The following is a 20965-nucleotide window of genomic DNA, read 5'->3' on the forward strand; positions in this document are numbered from 1 at the left end:
TTGCGCCATTTACAAATCTTCTAATACTGCTAAAGCGGCCGTTGTTGTTAACGGTATTTTCGGCACCACTTTGCGCATGCTTTTATATCCACTCATCTAATTGCAGACACGTGGGTGTGTTAATTGTTCATCAGTGTTAATTGTTCATGTTTCTCTGATGTGCACATCACTCTGAGGACTAATTGTTTTCACATTTATTTATTATAACAGTTTCCCAGCATCACCTCTAAGTGTCGCCAAAGGATCAACAGCTGTAGAAACATGCGTACGCCAGCCATGAAGTTGACGTGAGGCACCGCACATTTCCACGGTCATTTCACTCTTGATACATCTGAACTTTGCTGTGGAAAAGGACGTACACCACATTTTTGTGCGTACGCACCCTTTGTACATGAGGCCCCAGGACTTTGCCTGTTCAAAGACTCCTGTTGAAGATCCACTGTAGGAGCTCCGCTAGCTGGGCTGCACAGTCTTTCGGGAGCCTTGGACACACTCCATCCGGGCCTGCAGCCTTCCCTTTACGCTGTCTACTGAACTCTGCCCTCACCTCGTCTGCTGTAAACAACAGTGGTAGTTGGCCGTGGGTGGTAGATGTTGTAGCTGAAGCTGCAGTAGTGGGGGAGGGGCTACTTCCAGGTGACAGTGGAGCAGGAGCAGGAGCAGCAGCAGCAGGTGACGCTGTGGAAGGGGGGGGGGGGTGGTGGTGGATGCAGGGGTAGGGTGAACACTGCCCCCTCCATCAAACCTGTTAAAGAACAGGTTTAAGTTGTTGGCTTTGTCCACATCACCATCTATAACCTGGCTATTCTGCTTTGAATAGCCTGTGATGTTCCTCATTCCCTTCCACACCTCTCTGATGTTGTTCTGCTACAGCTTACTTTCCACTTTCTTATGCTGAACCTCCCTGAGCATTCTTGAATGCCAACTTTTTCTGGGTGAGGAGCTACTTGATATTATTGTTAGCCTGGGGTTTATTATTGGGGAAGCAGCTTACAGTTTTTACAGGCATCACAGTGTCCCTACAGAAGTTTATATATTTTGTCTGAATGTCCACCCTTCTGTCCATGTCTATGTCCATGTTGTTGTCCTGTGGCTCCAGTAGTACAACTTTAACACACCGGGTTTGTATGTGGGCTGGAGAGAGACCAGATTATGATCTGATGGTAGTAAGGCAGAGGCACTCTTGGCGTCCTTGGCATTTCCATAAAACAAATCCAGTGTCTTATTTTCCTTTGTGGGACAGTTCACATACTTAACAAACCCAGTCAGATGGGAGGAGAGAGTAGTGTTGTTAAAATCCCCCATTATTGCAATGAAATGCTTTAGGGTGCTGGGTCTGAATTCTAGCAACAGTTTTATGGATGATGTCACACGCCACTGCCATTGCTGGCCGCGGTGGAATGTAAACAATAACGGCAAACAATGTGTGAAAACTCCAGTGATACATAATACGGTCTAAGACCGACTGCCAACAGATCAATATCCTGACAGCAGATCTTATCCTTCACCGTGACATGTCCAGGAGGACACCATTTATTGTCCACAAGCAGGATCAATCCCCCATCTCCGTTTTTGCCACTCGCCTTCGTGTCCCTGTCCGCTTGCACAGTAAAGAAGTCAAGTAGGTTCACACAGGAGTCAGGCACGTTATCATTCAGCCACATCCCCGTGAAGCACATGAGACTACACTCCTGTATAGTCATTGGCTCCTCACCTGTGCCAGCTGCTCATCACACTTGTTGAGGAGTGAGTTGACATTCCCAATAAGGAGCGATGGCAGGAAAGGCTTGTATCTCCGCTTCCTAGCCTTTAGCTTGGCTACTGCTCTGCGGTCTCTGAGTGGCTTCCTCAGTCAGTCAGTATCGGGTGTCTAACTCCGTAAGTGGTTCTTCTCAGAGGAAGAGGATCGTCCCTTGTGTACACAACTTTACACATCACGTTGGAAAGATTAATAATCATTTAAAAAAGAAAAAAAACCACACTCAAACATGACTCAAAATCAGGATCTACTCAGGCTTGCTGCCACTTTGACCAATGCATCTTTAAAAAAAAAAAAAAAAAAAGACTCTCGCTTCACAGACTCTCTTTGCCAGATTGTTCTTGTTGATTGTTGGCAGAAACCACTCTGCCTTCTGTCCCCGACTAAGAGCTCTGCTTCCGCCTTCCTGGTTCCTGTTTGTCTGTTCTCCGTGGCTGTTTGCAGAGATCATCACCCAGCTCTCCATAGTGAATTTACCGGTTCATCCATCTGTGGACTGTGCTGTGGACTGCTTCGCCGTGTGGCTGCACATTCCGCCTTAGTGTGTGCACCGCAGATTCCACTTATCATCGCTACTGACAAGCTCTTCTCTGTCTACAGTTGGCTTTGCACTGGTGTGGCAGTTTCTCCTGTGAGCAGCTCCTGGTTTTTGAATTCCTGCTCGTCTGACATCAACTTCTGCCTGCTCTCTCACAGTACCATTGGACAAGATCAAAATGTTTGCTTTGTGTGTGTGTCCGCTGGACGCCGACTACTCATCTGGTTTCGGCTTCAGTATTCCATGTCAAGAGCTTTGGACTGATTCGGTTTCCTTGAAAGCTCTGAACCTGAACATTGACTTTCTCAGTTGCTTCATCAGTTTGCTCTCTCTGTACTTATCTAAGCAGTGCATTAAAGCTCATTATCAACTGTTTCACCTGCTCTGCTTTTGGGTCCAACACTCACCTGTTACAGTATCCTACATATTTGTGAATTCAGATATATTTCATGAACCTTAAAATACAAGGTTATTGTCTACCAGTGGTCCCCAGTGACCTCCATGCCACCCCACTCATTTACCAGAAAACGGTGGCGCATCAAGCTTTTGAGAGCCAGGGATGAGAGCAGGTGGGTGAGCGGACAGGCATTAGATCTGTGCAGTTCCCGAACAAAAACACCTAACGTCCAAAACACAAGTTTCACTCTCAGTGGTTTCTGTGACATGATGCCACTGTTTCAACACAGCATGCAGCATGTAAATGCATGGCACATGTAAATATACAATTCTTAAATACAATAATTTTATATAACAATAAATGTAATTAATTTAATATTTATATTCATATAAATATATAAACCACTGACAGGTGAAGTGAATACCATTGATCATCTCGTTACAATGCAATTTTCTTCTGGGAGTGTGACATGGTGCATTGTCCTTGTCATGTATCAGTTCGGAAAAGGATCTAAATGCAGAGCGGTAGGCAGGTGGATTCCTTTACATGTGTCCTGAGAGACTGGTAGAGGCTCCGAGGACCCCCCCAGGGCCAAGCCGGTTAACTAGAATGGGTTAATGGCTGGAATTAGCTCAGGATGGGAAGGTTGCAGGCTGAGAATTGACTTAGCTGGTCTCAAGGAAAATGGTTGAGCCTTTCACAGACGACATTAAGGTGGGGAACAAAGTGATCCACCCAAAACTTCTCCTTGAAATATTGTTGCTGTGCAGAGATTTCTTCTAGGAGCAGAGCATGCTGAAGTAGGTGAGAGTTTTTCTACAGTCTTCTCAAACTCATTAACCTTCTTGGAAAAAAGGCGTAGCTCTGCTGGGTCCATGTTTGGTCAGTTTGTTCCGTCATGTATCAGTTCAGAAGAGGACCCAAATGCAGAGCAGTAGGCAGGTGGATTTTGAACAAAAGGCAAGCTTTAACAAAGCCGATTAAAAACATTCAAAGCAGGCAGGTAAAAATCCAAAAGAAAAAAGAACCAAAACTAAACAGAAAACCAAAGAAAACCAACCGGGATAACATGATGAACACAGGAATGAACTCAGGGAAGAAGTCCAAAGGCAGGCAGGAAACTGAGCAGGGAACAACACCATGCCTATGGGGATGAGCACACAAGACACAGCTGAAGTAAGTAGACACAGGCAAAAGGAGGGAAATGGGGATTGGCTGACAACATGGGTGTGGTGGGGAACACTAGGGTGGAGCAAACGAGACTAATACAGAACAGGTGTGAAGGGAAGACTCTGGAAACATTGAAGGACTAACTGGTGGACTGATGGAAGACAGGTGTGTTTTCCCACCTGCTTTCTATCACACCTGTCTTCCATCAGTCTTGTTAGCCTACTGCTCTGTGTTTGGGTCGTCTTCTGAATGACGGTCACATGACGGTCCTGCTGGGTGGCCACTGCCATTGGGGAGTGCCGTTGGCATGGTGGAGGGTCCTTGGTCTGTAACAGTGTTTGAGTGGCATCCACATGAGTGCCAGGACTCAGAACATTCAGCAGAATGTTCGCAGAACATTGGATTTTAACGAGATTATCAATATTGTTCACTTTACCCAGCATGTTTTTGCTGATCAGTGTATGTATATGTAAAAATGGTAATGGTAAGTAAGTGTTGCTGACTGTACAGGTAGAAATGATGGCCGAATATCTACAAATTATATTCAACTTTTAACAAACCTTTTATCCTTAAAAGACAGGGATAAAATCTGAAAGACCTATGCATAATCCATACAAGAAGTTGCAAAAAGTCATGTTTTTAACTCATAGTGGTCTGCTGGTAAAACCCAGATGAAAGCTGAACATCACTTGCAAATTTTATAAATTTAAAGTCATTACATTTTATCTCCTTTTTAAATCACCACGAAACACCACCTTCCCTCTGGAGCACTGCTGTTTGTGGTCCAAAACTATGGTAGATCTCTTGATTTGCTGTCATCATTTTGACCGCCATGCTCTCCCGCTCCATTTACTCCATAAATACAGCCAGCAAAGAGAAAGGCAAAAAGGCAGACATTCTCTCTTTTGTGACTTTCACTGGGATAAAGTGACACTTGCATTTGAATAAAGGAAAGTTGAATTTAAAAATGTCATATTATGTTGAAAAAGTTTACTTTGTCCAAGAATAGGAAATCTCTCCCAAACAAACAACTGAGCATCTGCAAAAGAATCCTAACTCAAGGTGAACTTCAAGGTATGATATCCAGGAACTGTCAGCAACTGTCTGTAAACCCACTTGCCAGCCAACTCAATTGTCAGAATAAATGTTGCAACTGTACATTTCTTAAGCCACAGATATGTAACATTTGTTCATTATGTAGTGGATGCGTTCAAATTTTATGTTTCTTTACATTTCAACAACTTGGTTACCATGGTTAGGTTTACGCACACAAAACCACTACGTTATGGTTACGAAGATATGTTTTGGCTTATAATACCTGGTTTCGGTGGCACTATGGCAATCAAAGCAACTATATCTTCGGGAAAAAAAACACTTTTTGTGGCACAATCCTCTGGTGGTAACACAGCGACAGGTGGCTAAAAATCCACCACCATTTGGTGGCTAAAAAGCAGCTGGAAATGCAGAGCTAAAAACAACCACATTTGTTGTTTGTGGGTCTTGAACAGTGGTCTGCATCTTGGCAGGCATCTTACCAAGGTATCACGCCATACACCAGGCATATTCAATTAGCGGCCCGCAGGCCACAGGCGGCCCAAAAGCAACCTCTGAGACCCGGTATTAAACGGCCAAAGGCAAGTTTAATCAAGACCATAATAATAATAATAACCTTCAACATTATCTGTTCTTATTGTTACTTTTTGAAGTTTTGGTTTCATGTATCATCATGCTGCAACCTCTCTCCTGCTCTCTGCATATCAGGGCTGACCTCCTCCTCACAGCACACACACACACACACACACACACACACACACACAAACACACAGAGACACAGAGAGACACACAAACACGACGGAGTGAAGTCAGACAACAGCTGTGAGGCTGCAGTGCAAATGAAGGCAATATAACTTCAAGATTACTCTAGTTGACAACTACGCTTGTTACTGTGAGTAAGTGCAATAAAACCTCTGACAGTAAAAAGCCAATACTTTATCAATACATGTGTTCAGCATGTAGAAAGCCATATTTCAATCTGCTCTGTCCACAGTCTCTCATTCACCACTATTATGGTTTGCGATTATGGTCTACACAAGCACATCGCGCTAGTGGGGCTAACTAAAATAAAAGCTGTCTGTATGTAGTCTAACACTTAATCTGAAAATGTACCTGACACAGCTGACCTGCAGACAGTGAGTCTCCTCAGTAGAGGGGGGGCAGAGAGCAGGATAAATGACTGATACTGATGTCTGTTCTTCATGCTTAGATTATGTTACTTTTTTCATTCAGAATTGTGTCAGGAGGAATATTTATTTCATTGACATGTTAGGTTTGTTTCCAGTGAGATATTATTGAGTTTATATAGTGACTTTGTTGTTGTAATTTAATACAGGAGTACATCAAGAAGATGGCCCCAAAGGATGAGCTGCTAAGTGATTGCCTCAGACAACAGAAACCTGATGAGAGCAAAGAGGTGGAGGAGCAAACAACATGGAGGGACAAGCCCCTACCTACATGGTGCATTCCACCGTCAGCTAGAGGAAGTGGCTGATATCAAGAAGACCGACCAGTGGCTGGAGAATGCTGGATTGACAGACAGCATGGAGGTACTAATCATTGCAGCACAAGAACAGGCCCTAAGCACAAGGGCCATAGAGGTCAGGGTTTACCACAGCAGATCAGACCAAAGGTGCAGGCTGTGCAAAGATGCCCCTGAGACAGTCAAGCAGGATCAGCATATGAAGAGGCACAACCAAGTGGCTGGGATAGTGTACAGAAACATCTTTACCCAGTATGGGCTTGAAGTACCCAAATCCCAATGGGACACACCACCAAAGGTGGTTGAGAACAACATCCTGTGGGACTTCAGCTTCCAGACTGACAAACAGCTGCTGGCTAACCGGACACAGTGGTGGTTGACAAACACCAGAAGAGGGCAGTGGTGGTAGATGTGGTGACACCAGCCGACAGCAACATCAGAAAGAAGGAACACAAAAAGGCAGAGAAGTATCAAGGGTTGAAAGAATAGTTGGAACAGATGTGGAAGGTCAAAGTTGACGTGGTCCCCTTGGTAGTAGGAGCACTCAGGGCAGTGACCCCAAAACTGGGAGAGTGGCTCCAGCAGATTCCAGGAACAAAATCTGAAGCCTCAGTCCAGAAGTGTGCAGTCCGAGGAACAGCTAAGATACTGCGCAGAACCCTCAAACTCCCAGGCCTCTGGTGGAGGACCCGAGCTTGAGGATGATACAGATACCACCCTAAGAGGGTGATTCGTTTTTTCATATATACATATATTTGTAATTGAATAGCCCTGCCATACACCATCCCCTCCACCTCCTGATGACAAAGTCAGCTCACATCTTACTTCATTTTAGAGACATTAATATGATAGGTATGAAATGTACAAATGTAACATATCTGTGGTTTGCATACAATGCCAGCATTTTCTTCTGGCAACTGGGCTGCACCAGTGAAAGTCAAAGTCAAAGTGAAAGCCAACCCAAAATTTGCTATATACATATATATATATATATATATATATATATATATATATATACATATATACAGTGTTGGGCAAGCTACTTGGAAAGTGTAGTGAGCTACTAATTACTCTAATATTAAATGAAGCTTCACTACATCAAAGCTATCACCCTCAGAAATGTAGCAAGCTAAGCTACAGCAAAATGAAAGTAACTAGTGCAACTACATCCAAGCTTTTTACTAAATTGAACCAACTTCGTGCCAAGTCAGTGTTATCTTACTGATTAATAAAACTGTCTGTCAAACAGATAGGCAGGTAAAAAAGTTAAGTTCAATTGTTTATTGAACAGTGAGCTGCACTAACTCCCAACACGACTCAAACCACAACAGCAAGAATGAAGACCTGCTTCAAACAGTCACAACATGGTCAAAAACGTACATGCGTGTATGTATGTGTAGGTACACTGCAAAAACTCAAAGTCTTACCAAGAATATTTATTTCTAGTCAAAACAAATCTCATTACAATTGAAATAAGATTCATCACCTAAAAAGTAACTTGTTTTTAGACAATTTTCACTTGTTTCAGGAAAATTTTAGAAAGTAGGAAAAAAATCTGTCCATGGAGCATGGACACAAAGGAAACGGAGGCTGCGCATTGATCCTTTTGCCTCTGTCTGTAGGAACGAATATAAATCCCATTCATGATGGGGTCAAATGGATTATGTGCATTATTAACCACAAAACAAGCAAATACTTCATCTTAATGACATATAACACTCATTATGCTGCAGCTGAGTCCTCTAAGCAAATGACCATGTTGAACTGAAATTAGTTTATCACGTTAAATGTCCGAAATTGTATGAAATTGCTCCAATGCGTTAAACCAATCTTTGTGCATAATCACACAGCCTGATATGCCCTGGCAAACACAGTGGGACTGCTGTACAGACCGTTGGTCTTTCTTACCCTAACCCTGGTTATTTTCTGAAAGCACAGAGCAAAGAAATGTCTTTTTTTCTCCCCGGTCTGCTGTCAGCAGCAGCGGCAGCTGCAGCGGGGATTTCAGCACCACGGACGGCGCGCGTAAAAAGACTTGACAAGCGTCTCCTTTAAATGTGTTTGCTGCTGCTAGAGAAATTATACATAATAAATGAAGACAGTGACATATATTCAATAAAAAACAATGAGTTGAACGTTCATTTCAAGTTTTTGTAGTACAACGAGTTTCAGAATTGTGCAAGTGCAGATGGAGAGCGGGCGGCAGTGTTTGATGCAGGAAACTCGATATGGACTTGAAAATCAATTTCGGAGTGGGGGGTCGTTCGGAACGGCGGGGTTTCGGAATGGAGGGCTGTCCCCCGTCAGGTTCATGCGGAAGTGACTCTGTGTGGTAGCGGTGACAGTTTTATTTCAGTCCATAACAGAAATCCCCACCTTGTTTGAGCTTCAGAAATGATTTTGGAAATGTAACTTGTGTGGACGCTACCGCGCTAAGTGATCAATAAAAGAGCTTAACTACTGAGAAGTTAATTGATTCAGAAAACAGCAACGCTACCACCAAGCTACTGAGAAATGTAGTTAAACTACAAATGTCCGCTACTGTAGTGACGCTACTGCCCAACACTGTATATACATATATATATATACATGTATAAGTAATGACGGATCTTTACGGCAGTACCAAAGAATCTCTGTTTCAAAAGGGCTACTGTTGCTTTGAAAGAGAATGGGACAGTCCTGACATCATCCCCCATGACCCCACCCACCAGCTCCTCATCCCTCACCTTAGCACGGGCCTGGGCCTTCTCACGTCTGCCTGCCTCAGCGCTTTAACGCCTCACTAAAGATATACTTTGTACCAGCCTACTTCAAGACCTCCACCATCATCATTGTCTCCAATAAAACAAGAACCAGAGGACTTAATGACTCGCCGTCCTTCACATGCCTTACTCCACCTGCATGTGGATAACAGACTTGATGTCTTTGTTACCACCATTGGCAGTGTTAGTAAGGCTAGTGGTGCTGACTTAAATGCTAAAGGGGGTTTGTGGCTAAAATTGAAGGTGCTTACCCAGTGGGGCTACCTGGAAGGAGACCAGTGGGTGGCCACCATGTTTCTGCAGCAACGTTACCAGCAGTAATCGCAAATGAGCGGGATGCAAGCTAGCCTTCACCCAACCTGGCTGATGCGCAATGCAGAGCAGCCAAGGCTAATGTTAGCTAAGCAGTAACGGTGGCCAGTTCAAATCCTGCTTGACTGCTTAGAGCTCCAACTATGTGGCACCTCAGGAGACCTGCCTGTTAAACTCCTCAAATTTGCAGACCACACAACAGTCCATGGCCTCATCGTCTGATAAGTCTACATATAGCTGGCCTTCTGTTGTGGTCAGAAGAACCAGGAGCTGAAGTCTCTTGAAACTATAAAGATGAGGGCAGACTTCAAGAGGAGCCCCACAGCACAGTTGCCCATCACCCTTCTGAACAGCACTGTGTCTGCTGTGGAATCCTTCAGGTTCTATGATCCACAATCTCCCAGGACATAAACTGGGCATCCAACATCAACACCATCCTCAAAAAAGCCCAGGAAAGGATGAACTTCCTCAAGAAGCTCAGGTAGTTCAGCCTGCCTCACAAGCTTCTAATACAATCCTACACTGCAGTAACGCAGTCCTCTCTCTGCACATCCATCACTGTGGTTTGGATCAGCCACCAAACAGGGCAGGAACAGTCTACAATGGAATGCCAAAACTACAGTACCAATCACTGGTGCCAGCCTGCCCTTGTTCCAGGACTTACACACCTCCAGATTCAGTTAACATAGTAACGTACCGGACTTTTGTATCGTTTCATGTGTTTACAATGCTTAATTTTGAGTTACTAATAATCATTACATAGGGAGGAGCAGTGAACCTCCTACTGCAGTGAAATTGATTTAGTTCAGATAATTTAGTTCAAAATAATCCTGTATGTGTGTGCATGCATGTGTATGTGTGCTGACCATGGAGTCGTCGTCAGCGATGAAGACGGTACAAGCCTGGGCCTGCATGAAGGACAGGATGGTTCCTGCGATCTTCCTCAGTAAAACCTCCAGACTCTGCTGCTCCTCAAAGATTAGACTGGCCAGGTCCAGCAATACCTGCACACACACACACACACACACACACACACACGCACAAACACAGAAGAATACATCATGTTCTGAGCTGTGTCTATGCCCACACACACACACACACACACACCCTCAGAGACACATATTCACACCCACCTGATTACGTCTGTTTTCTAGCTGCGATGTCTCATACAGCTGAGCGTTGTGCAGGACAATGCCTGAAAAGGCCAAATAGGCTGAGAAGTCCTGTCGGAGAGGAGCAGAACAGCATATGAGCACCACAGGTAAAGAACCGTCAGGAAGGAATTACAGAAAACATGACTGGACTGTTTCGTGGGGGGAAAAAAGCTACATCAGTGAAGAAAAAGAAGAAGAAAGGGAAATGAAAGATGATATAAGGAAGGACACATACAGGTGAAGAAAGATGAAGTGAGGTTAAGGACAGTTTTTCATTCAGTGTATCTAAAAGACACATATTTTGACACAGGTCAGGACAGCTAGGTTATGCCTCTGTTAACAGTCTGCCCAACACCTTAGCTGACAGCAAAATATCTTGCAACAACAATTTTCTGAATTTAGACACATAATAAATGTGGTTCTTATGGGTGAACCAGTGAACTTTACTAACATTTTCATCCTGTTCAGTGAAGGCACCGTCCTCCCCATTTTTGTTGATAGCCTGAGCCACTCCAACAACCTGTAATGGACAGGATGAAGAAAACATAACAAAAATTGCTCAAAATGAGAATTAGTTCCCATACACACCCCAGGGTTGTATGCCTCCATGCACCAGTTTCTCTTTAAAGTTTATATCCATGTCTGTGAAAATATGGATGCTTCACACACATTTTCCACCTGGCAGCTCAAAAGATCTATACAATCAGCACAGTTTCAAGATGGACACCCAAGATTAGTCATCAGTTAAGTATCTGACCAAATACTTCCGCTTCTGTTCCTCAGCTATGACACTGAATGTATGAATGTCCAGAAAAGTGTTTTATGCAGAACAACATGATGTCACACTGAAGTTGAACTTTGATCTTTTGGATAAAAAAATTTATACATTTTTGAGTTATGGCCAAAAACAGGTGAGGTCACACTGACCTTGAACTTTGACCTCAACCACAAAATTCTAATCAGTTTGTTCTTCAGTCCAAGTGGAAGTCTGTGTCAAATTTGATGTGTCAAATTAAAAAAAAAAACATTAAGGTGTACAATGAGACAGATGCAAGGTCACGCTGACCTTGACCTTTGACCACTGAAATCCAATTAGCTCATTGTTGAGTCCAAGTCAACATTTGTGCCAAATTTGAGGAAATTCCTTTGAGGCATTCTTGGAATATTCTATTTACAAGAATGGGATGAACAGACAATCCGAAAATATAATACCTCCGGCCACGGCTCTCGCTGGTGTGGAGGCATAAAAAGGACTTGGTGCATAGCTTGTGTTGACTTGTATTCTGAAAACCAGTGTTGCAGAAAATACGCTCAACTTAAAGTTACTCTGGCTTTTTTTGTAGTTTGCATTGGCAAGTAGAGCTTTGTGAATTGTCAATATTATGTCTTGATTTGCACAAGATTACTGATATGGTTTCTAATCAACAATCTCAAGGCTACCAGAAATCCCATTAACATCGAACATGGCTGTAAACAAGGCCTGTGTTGCTAAAGCTGTTTATTGGAAAAGGATGCAAATGTGAAAAGAATTTAAAAACTCAATTTGTCCAGAGAGACTCTACAAATTCTAAAATATGGATGCTTCATACACATCTTTAACCCAGCAGCACAGAAGATCTAAACAATCAGCCCAGTTTTAAGATTAGTCACCAGTTCAGTATCTGACCAAATATTTCCCCTTCTGTTCCTGAGACATGGTGTTAAGTAATGGCCAGAAAAGTGTTTTTTGCAGAACATTATAATGTCACAGCTGACCTATTGCCTATTAGATATAAAATGTTCATCATTTTATTCTATCATACATTTATGTGAAATTCAAAACGAATTCTTGTGTCATGGCCAAAAACATGTTTTGTGAGGTATATGTATATATATATATACACACATATACATATATATAATGTATTTATATATACATATTAACTCAATGTCTACTCACTAGCTTTTTTCAGACCTTTCAAATGCATCTTATGGTCTTTCTCAGTGGACCAAGTTTTCCCAGTTTTCATGGAGATGGCACAGTTGTCACCACATGACTTTCAATTCTTACCAACATACATGAAGACAATTGAGCCATCTCTATTACAACCAAGGGAATTCTATTTGCAAAAGATAGCCATTAGATGAGATTGAAAGGTCTGAAAAAAAGCTGGTAACTGGGCGAGTTACTTTTACTGGCTTCACACATTAGCCTTCCCTTGCCTGTTAAAATCATATTGAGCTTGAAGAACAAAAAGCCACTGGTGTCCCTTGAAATAAATCACTATCCTACTGGTTTATGGTTAACTTCTGTAATATCAGACCTACTGTAACTGGTCAAAAATAAGCTGTACTGCATGCAGTATGTAGTCTACTGCTCCACTGTGTATTGTCTTACCTCGTCTCTGTGGTTCTTGATAGGAAGGCAAAGAATACTCTGGGTTTTGTAACCTGTGATCTGGTCCACCTCAGCATTGAATCTGGGGTCCTGGGGAGGCAAAGCAGAATTCTGTCCCATCTTTAAAGTAATGCAAATTGTGTCCAGTAGGGTCAGACCTACATTTTGATATCTGGTTTTAATAATCATATTGTGTCTGGTCAATGCCTATATCACCACTTACATTGTTACTACATACCTGCTGAAATGCTAAATAATTCTATTTAACCATCTGCTGCCTGTTGACTTGTGAAGCTTGGAATTTTTCCACATGTTGAAGGAATGTGCAGTGAGAGATACTTGGGTTTTTGAAGAGTTTTGAGTGTGATGTCTGTCTTGAGCCTTTCCAGAACCAAAACCATATAAGCACAAGGGCCAAAAATAGATTAAAAAGTGTTCTGGTCTGCTAAGCGCAAACTAGAATCGTCAGCCAGACATGCTAACAGTTGCAGTGATGCAATGATTGAATGATAGCAAACTCTGATATCAGAGTGTGAATGTTAGCTGGTCTGTCCTGCTCATCTTTGGATTTAGAATAATGTCCAGCTACCCAAAGTAGACTTACTTGTTCTTAACACAAAAGTCCTCATCCCAAAAGGAATGGAAAGGCCAGGAGCCTGCCTTCATCATGGCAGCTGCCAGTCAGTTTTTTTTATATGCAGAATAGGTAAATTAGGAAATAATATGTGGTTTATGGATACCTTTGGATGCTATAGTGTGGTTGGACTATATATTTTGCTGGATTAAGATCATCAGGACTACTGGCAGTGTGCGAGAGATGAACTGATACTTGCTAGTTGCTGATAGTCCGTTCTTTTAATAATCAAAAAACACCTCAAGAGGGCCTGCAGATGAACTGTCATATTTCTGATTGTTTTAAACCTTTGTATCAATCTCTCCTTATAAAGCAAGTGACCTGAAAACATGGAGTATTTTAAAATCAACTCATGTAGCTAATGTTAGCTTAATTAGCTAGTTCTCTAGATCTGATTAAATCTATCAGCAACAGCTGTCATTTCAGCCAACTGGAGCCAATTGGATGGAACCAATTTTCCTCTGAAAATTGCAAGGTCACGCAAAAATTACTAAGAATTGTGAAGGGTAAATTTGTCACTAACTATAACCAGCATGTTATCCAAGAACAGACATAGCAACAGTAAATTAGGGCAGGATTTAAAGAATAGTCAATTGAGGCCCTGGGTATACATATCCAGATGTTTTTATAAACAGATAATTTTCCACTCCATAAAAAAATAAAAAAATAAATCCATCCACACCATCTCATTTTACAAAATATCTCTGTCTACACAAGAACGCTAAAACTACTCAACGACTCAAATCACTCGCTGGGCCAGTAGGTGGCCACTGCCAATTATTTGTCAAATACCATAGAGGAAAATTCTGAGCATGTGCAGCAAGCTTATTTACATTTGGCGGTATTAACAAATCAACTTGCAAAACAATGGAAACTGTAGCAGATTATTTATTTATTTATTCATATCTTATATTGTACACATTGTATTTGTTACCATGGTGAAGTCAAAAAAAGCCCAAGAAAATGTTGATTGGGAGTTTTGTTACAAAAAACATGTGGACATATTGGTGGTGTTTCAGGAGCAGTACCCTGGTAAGGAAGACTCAGAAAAGGTAGGGAAAGAATTTCCACATTCAAAAAAACATGGTGAACAGAGCAATACTGTCAACTAAGCTCAAGACCATCTGGGCAAAGTACTGTGGGGCAGTCAACACTGGATGCCAAAGTGGACATGGCAGAGTGGTGACGATGTACTTCGAGCTCTGCAAGCAGGTTTGGGATGGCTTGCCTGTGACGAGATTGATATCTGCTGGCATTGATTCCTCCCCTGCCAGTCCGGATCCAGCTTCAGATTCGGAGGTCTGTCTACCAACAGTACGAGTGTCAAGTGATTGTTTCGGTAAAAGGCAGCCTTGTAACAACTCTGGTAAAAAGATAGACACACAGGAGGCAGAGCAGGGTTAAAAAGAGCTTGGTCTTTACTTCAGACAAAAAACGTAAAACACTAACAATGAGTTTAAAAAAAAAAACACTCACAAAACAGACGGGGAGAAGGCAAACTCCTTAAATCCAGAACAGTTTCAAAAGTCCAGAGAGGTTGGAAGAGGGGACCAGTGGACTACTTCTTACAGGTTTGACTCATGGCTCTGGGAAGATGTAACCGCACAGCCACAGTATTAATGATTTTGGAGAATGGGAAGGGTCCAAAAAACCTGGGTGCCAGCTTACGACTTTCCACACCGAGAGGCCTGAATAAGACCTGCCCAAGCCCTTTTCAACGTAAGGTGACAATGACGAACAAGGGCCTGAGCAGATGGTACAGCAACCTCACCCTCTTGGTCCGGAAACAGTGGTGGTTGACACCCATAAACACAATGAAAGGGAGACAGACCAGTGGCAGAAACGGGAAGTGAGTTGTTTGCATATTCAATCAATACCAATTGTTGACTCCACAGAGATGGATTCTGGGAGACTAGACATCTTAGACCCGTCTCCAGTTCCTGATTGTAATGTTTTGTCTGACTGTTGGACTGGGGATGAAAGCCAGAGGAGAGGCTGGCTGTGGCACCAATCAGTTGGCAGAAATCCTTCCAGAAACAGGACACAAAATGATGCCAACTATCTGAAACAACATCCTGTGGCAGACCATGCCAAAAGAGACAGACAAAAAAATATGAGACAACATGGCTTCTGCTTCCCCTTGGCAGAGGGGAGTTTGGCAAAAGGAACAAAGTGTGCCATCTTGGAGAAGCGATCTATTATGGTGAGTATAACAGCGTTACCTTCAGGGGGGTCAAACCTTTGTTTGTCACTGGTTTGACAGGACACACATATCTATGACTTTGTGTCCATAGATATGTGGGACCAGATCAGGGAGATTGATGGGGCAGTCATATGGTCTGTGAGGCGGCAGAGAAATAGCACGGGCCTTCTTGAAAGTCTCCTTCAAATCCATGTAAGCAGAGGGGGCACCAAACAGATCAGGGAACTCTGAGGAGGAGTCAACAGGCTTGGGGAGGTCAGTGGGAGGAGCAGACAGGAGACAAGATGAGTGATACCGGTTACTCCAGCCCAGGATAGTGCCAGTAGATCAGTCTAAATGCGGGTTGTGCTTAGTTAGCCATGGATAACCATGAATGAGAGGAAGTTCAGGAGAGTCAATAATGTAGAAAGAAATAGTCTCAGAATGGTTACCTAACATGAGGAGAATGAGGGCTGGAGTCTGGAGAGACACATGACATAGGAGACAACCATCTAAGTAAGGCGTGGGCCACTAGAGAAGAAGGGAGAGACTCAAGTTGCAGCTGGAGCTGGCGAGCGAGGCTTTAATCCATGAAGCTTTCATCGGCTCTGGAGTCCACGAAAGCAGCCAATTCCAAAGAAACTGAAGAAGAGGCAATATTGGCTTGGGTGAGTGCACGGGAGGGTCTTGTAGAAGTAGTTCTGCTCACCAGTAACCCTCCATTCACTGATGAACATGGCATTTTACTGGACATGCTGCCAGGAAATGTCCTTGGAGACCGCAGTAGATGCATCTTCCCTCCCTAAGGTGGCGCTGTCGCTCCTCAGGGGACAGACGAGCGTGGCCCACCTGCATAGGTTCCTCCTTTACCCCAGAAGATGCAGCAATTTCCTTGCTGGAGCTCCCAACAGAACTGAAATGATGTTTGGTTGGAGACCAGGAATTAGACTGCCCCAAGTGGACTGGAGTTCTCCTCTCAGCATGATTCTTCTCTCTTTCTTTCTTTCTTTCTTTCTTTCAAAAAGGTGATTATCAGTTCTGATAGCAAGCGTAACCAGTGCATTAAAGTCTGTGGGTAAGTCTAATGGAGCAAGGTGATCTTTAATATCGTCAGAAAGACTGTGCAGGAATGTAAGAGACAGGGACTTAGTGTTCCACTCACTGTCAGTAGCCAGAGTCCAAAAACGAATGGCATGGTCTGCCACACGGCTGTCTCCCCGTTTAAGAGCCAACAAACCCCGGGCTGCCTCATGACCAGGAGTACAATGTCCAAAAACTCTTCTTAAAGCATCTGAAAAAGCCTTCTCGGATTGGCAAACTGGAGACAGACTGTCCTTCTCAGCTGTAGCCCACTCCCGTGCCCTTCCAGTGAGGTTGGTGATCATAAAGGCAACACAGGAATGTTCAGTGAGAAATGATGACAGCTGGAGGCCAAAAGTCAGGGAGCAGAGAGTCAGAAAGGAGCGGCAGGTCTCAGGATCCCCATCATACCTTTCAATGGGTGGTGCATGTGGTTCATGGCAAAGGGCAGGCTGGAGATCAGGCATTGCTGCAGGGGCAAGAGGGGTTAAGGCAGCCAATGCCAGAACTTGGCTGTTGAGGACTGCCAAAAACTGCTGAGTCTGGGCTGTGAGTGCATGCAACTGCTCCTTCATGGTATTCTGGAAGGCATCTTGAAGCTCTTGGACACCTCGGACTAACTTGTTCAACGCCTATTCATGGTCTTGCAGCCACTGCTCTTGAGAATGAAGTGCAACACGGAGAGCATCAATCTCTGCTGAGTCTGACATGGCCAGATTGTACTGTAACAACTCTGGTGAAAACTCAGACTCACACGCAAAGACACAGAGGAAGCAGAATGGGGTTCAAAAAAAGCTTGGTCTTCACTTAAAACCAAAAATGTAAAACACTAACAATGAGTTTTTAAAAAATAAACCTCACAAAACAGACTGAGAGTAGGCAAAATCCTTACAGAATAAAACACAGTAATAGCTAGACAGCAATGACATGAGAGAACAAAGACAGTCTGGCAGAGACATGAGGATCTGGAGGGTATGTATACACAGGGATGGCTAAGAGGGAGCAGGTAAGTAAGAGGCAGCAGGTGTGGTTGATGAAAGGCAGGAAAACGCAGGAAACTGCAATTACACAAGAGATCAGTACTTCAAAATAAAACAGGAAAAAACAAAACAAAATCCAGAATGTTACAAGCCTAATTGGACCAAGGTGGACTGTTATGGCTTGACAGACCTGTCTCACAATGTTTGAGACAGTCTGCAAGCCAAGGCATTAGCTGACTTCCAGTCTCCCCTTGTCGCTAAAGTAGTAAGAAGATCTCATTACCGTTGATTTTCCTTCAATGTAAAGATAGAGGACCTCACTCAAAGATACAAGTTTTGTTCTGGACATGCAAAAGTTTTATTTCCACTCCTCACTGATGAAAATCTTCTTCTCAAAATTGTCCCTCCACCGGGAGAAAATTTTGTATTTGATTTAAAGGCATCAATCTGGTGAATTCTGAGAGCCAAGTTATGATGGCAGAATATGCCTAGATTTCAACATCTTTGTGCTTTTTATGTGTGAAAAATGTTCTATTTTTACTGATAAAAAAACTAGTGGTATGTTATGGGGTAACACTTAAAATACGGCTAAGGATTAGTGGTTAAACATTTCAGTAATCAAAAGAAAAATGACTGATGTACTGATCTGCCTCTGGAGGGCTATTTTAATATTTAAAATCATGTGCAGACAAAATATTCTTTTAAAACTCTCACACTCACAAGTACAGTTACAGATACGCAAAACAATACAAAATACGCAAAACGAAAGGAAAACAAAAGGTGAGATTCAAATAAAATACACACAAACAGGCACAAATTACTGCTTTCCTCCCTCCCCCTCGATTTGCAAGTACAGCACCCTAAATCAGAGCATTTCAAAAGCCCTCTGGTAATTGAATGCCTCTGGGACAGGCCCATTTATGGCAACCCACTGGATCCGTGGCATGCGCGATCCGGCCGAGGCGTGGGTGCCGGAGCTAATCACGGCCATTCAAGTAGCTGCTCCACCAGCCACGGCCTAGAAGCGGCTCGGCGCTTCGCTCCGCTAAAATTACGCACCAGGTCTATTTCTGACGGCGCGTCAATTGCACAGACCAAATGAGTCAAACAGGAAGTCAGGCGCAGAAAAGACTAGAGTATCCGGTCGATTTTCAAAATAAAAGACCCATGAAAACTCTGGATCATATTTCACATCGCTACATCAACATGATGTGACAGGCATGACTCAAACGAAAAGGAAAAAGTTTTCAGAGCTTACCTCAATGGTGCTGTATGTTGCCGTGCAGGCTCAGAGTTGTCTTAAATACAGCCACACAATTCTCTGCTGATGTTTTCTGGGTGTTTTCAAGAATGCTCACGAAGTGGACGTCAGTATTCCTCAATATTCCGCTTAGAAATGCGGTCTGCTCTATCAACTCAAGATCACATTAGCACCAGAGCGACGTCTGTGGTGAGGCCAGGGAGGGTGAGGGGGAGGAAGGGGGCAGACGAAGAATTCTCAGGAGGCACTCCAGCCGGTGCGCTACAGAGTGACGTTCATTTACCGGAGGCATTTTATATCTGGCCAATTTTTGGAGACTGTGGCAGGGCAAATTAGTCAATGTATGGGAAACACTGTATTTAAACACTAGAAAACTCGCGCCCTTTTCCTTCTTGTGTGGTGTATTCTGCATGATCCACTGGGTGCGCCTCGTCAACCTGTTGAGAAGATTTAGTTCCGCATTCCCCCTCCGACTCCTCGGCAGGGGGGCCACAGGGGGAGCCGGACTTGGAGTTACGAGGGCACTGGCCCCTGCTGGCCCCCGCCTAAAACCGCCATTGACAGCCAGACTCCTCTTTTGAAGAGCCATGAAACTTTGCTTAGTGTTGCAGAGTGCAGAAGTGCGGAAGGGCAAAATGAAAATTAGACTTGCACCAATTACAATTTTTTTGGGAAAAGTAAGAAAGCATATAGTAATTTCTTGAATAGATAAAGAAGTGAAAATATCTCCTGTGGAAAATTCACACAGGTCTTCACATCTACAAAGTGCAGTGTTACGGACATTCTTATTCTAACAACTAGAAAAAAGGTGCACATTCTTCAGCACGCAGACACGCGCATCTTCAGCACGTAGACACGCGCCTCATCTGTTTCGAGAGGCACAGTGCAGCAGTGAGAGCTCCGCAGTTAAATTTAACACGGACAACTAACAACTTTCTCCTTCTCTCTTTTGATGTGTGTGCATGAATGACTAAGGTGAGAAGTTGCCCATGTTTCACTTCCTCACATTGCCCAAGCCGTGAGTTGCACATGTGCGTGTGTGCGTGCTGTTGATGTTAGACGATGTCAATCATGCGCCGCGGCGGGAATTTGACCAGCATTTTAAATTGTCATATTTTAGACTGACCTGCCGGTCACAGGTCATGGCCGATCACGTGAAAATCGGCCCAATTCCGAGCACTGCCGATTAATCAGTGCAAGTTTAATGAAAATCATCCATCCATTAACCATCATCATTCGTTGTTTGGAAGTAGTTTGAAATCAGAGGAGAACAAATCATGTCCAAAGAGTGAATGAGAATGAGACTGGTCTCTGCACTGCAAAGCAACATCTTTCCAAACTCATATGTAGCAAAGGCAATAGACAATGCTTCAAATATGGATGTTGCTGCAAGAAGCTACATATTCTAAAACATGGATGCTTCACACACATCTTTAACACAGAAGATCCATAAAATAAGCACAGTTTCAAGGTGGATCTTTTTGGATATAAAATGTCTTCACTTTATCATTTTATCCTATTAGACATTTGTGAAATTTTGTCATAATAAGAGTTTGAATTCTTAAGTTATGGCCAAAAGTATGTTTTGTGAGGTCATACTGACGTTGGCCCTTGACCACCAAATTCTAATCAGTTGATCCTTGAGTCCAAATGGACAATTATGCAAAATTGAAGAAATTCTGTATTGCATTCATGAGAATAAGATGGGCACAAGTGACCTTGACCTTTGACCACCAAAATATGTTCAGTTCATCCTTAAGTCAACGTTGACATTTATGCTGAATTTTAGAAAATTCCCTCAAGATCTTCTTGAGATATAGTTC

General features: G+C 43.1%; 1 protein-coding gene across 4 annotated transcripts in view; it reads right to left on the minus strand.

Annotated features, from left to right (window-relative positions):
* Nucleotides 1–20965, minus strand: part of pde5ab (phosphodiesterase 5A, cGMP-specific, b) — a 317570-nt gene that overhangs the window by 169940 nt on the left and 126665 nt on the right. For all 4 annotated transcript variants that reach the window (XM_078163748.1, XM_078163749.1, XM_033652071.2 and 1 more), the window contains exons 4-7: nt 13006–13095; nt 11080–11148; nt 10608–10697; nt 10341–10478 (exon numbers count right to left, since the gene is read on the minus strand). In XM_078163748.1, coding sequence (XP_078019874.1) covers nt 10341–10478; nt 10608–10697; nt 11080–11148; nt 13006–13095 — 387 coding nt within the window. The remainder of the gene's footprint in view (nt 1–10340; nt 10479–10607; nt 10698–11079; nt 11149–13005; nt 13096–20965) is intronic.

The sequence above is a fragment of the Epinephelus lanceolatus genome, chromosome 22, assembly GCF_041903045.1.
Source record: "Epinephelus lanceolatus isolate andai-2023 chromosome 22, ASM4190304v1, whole genome shotgun sequence".
Classification (NCBI taxonomy): domain Eukaryota; kingdom Metazoa; phylum Chordata; class Actinopteri; order Perciformes; family Serranidae; genus Epinephelus; species Epinephelus lanceolatus.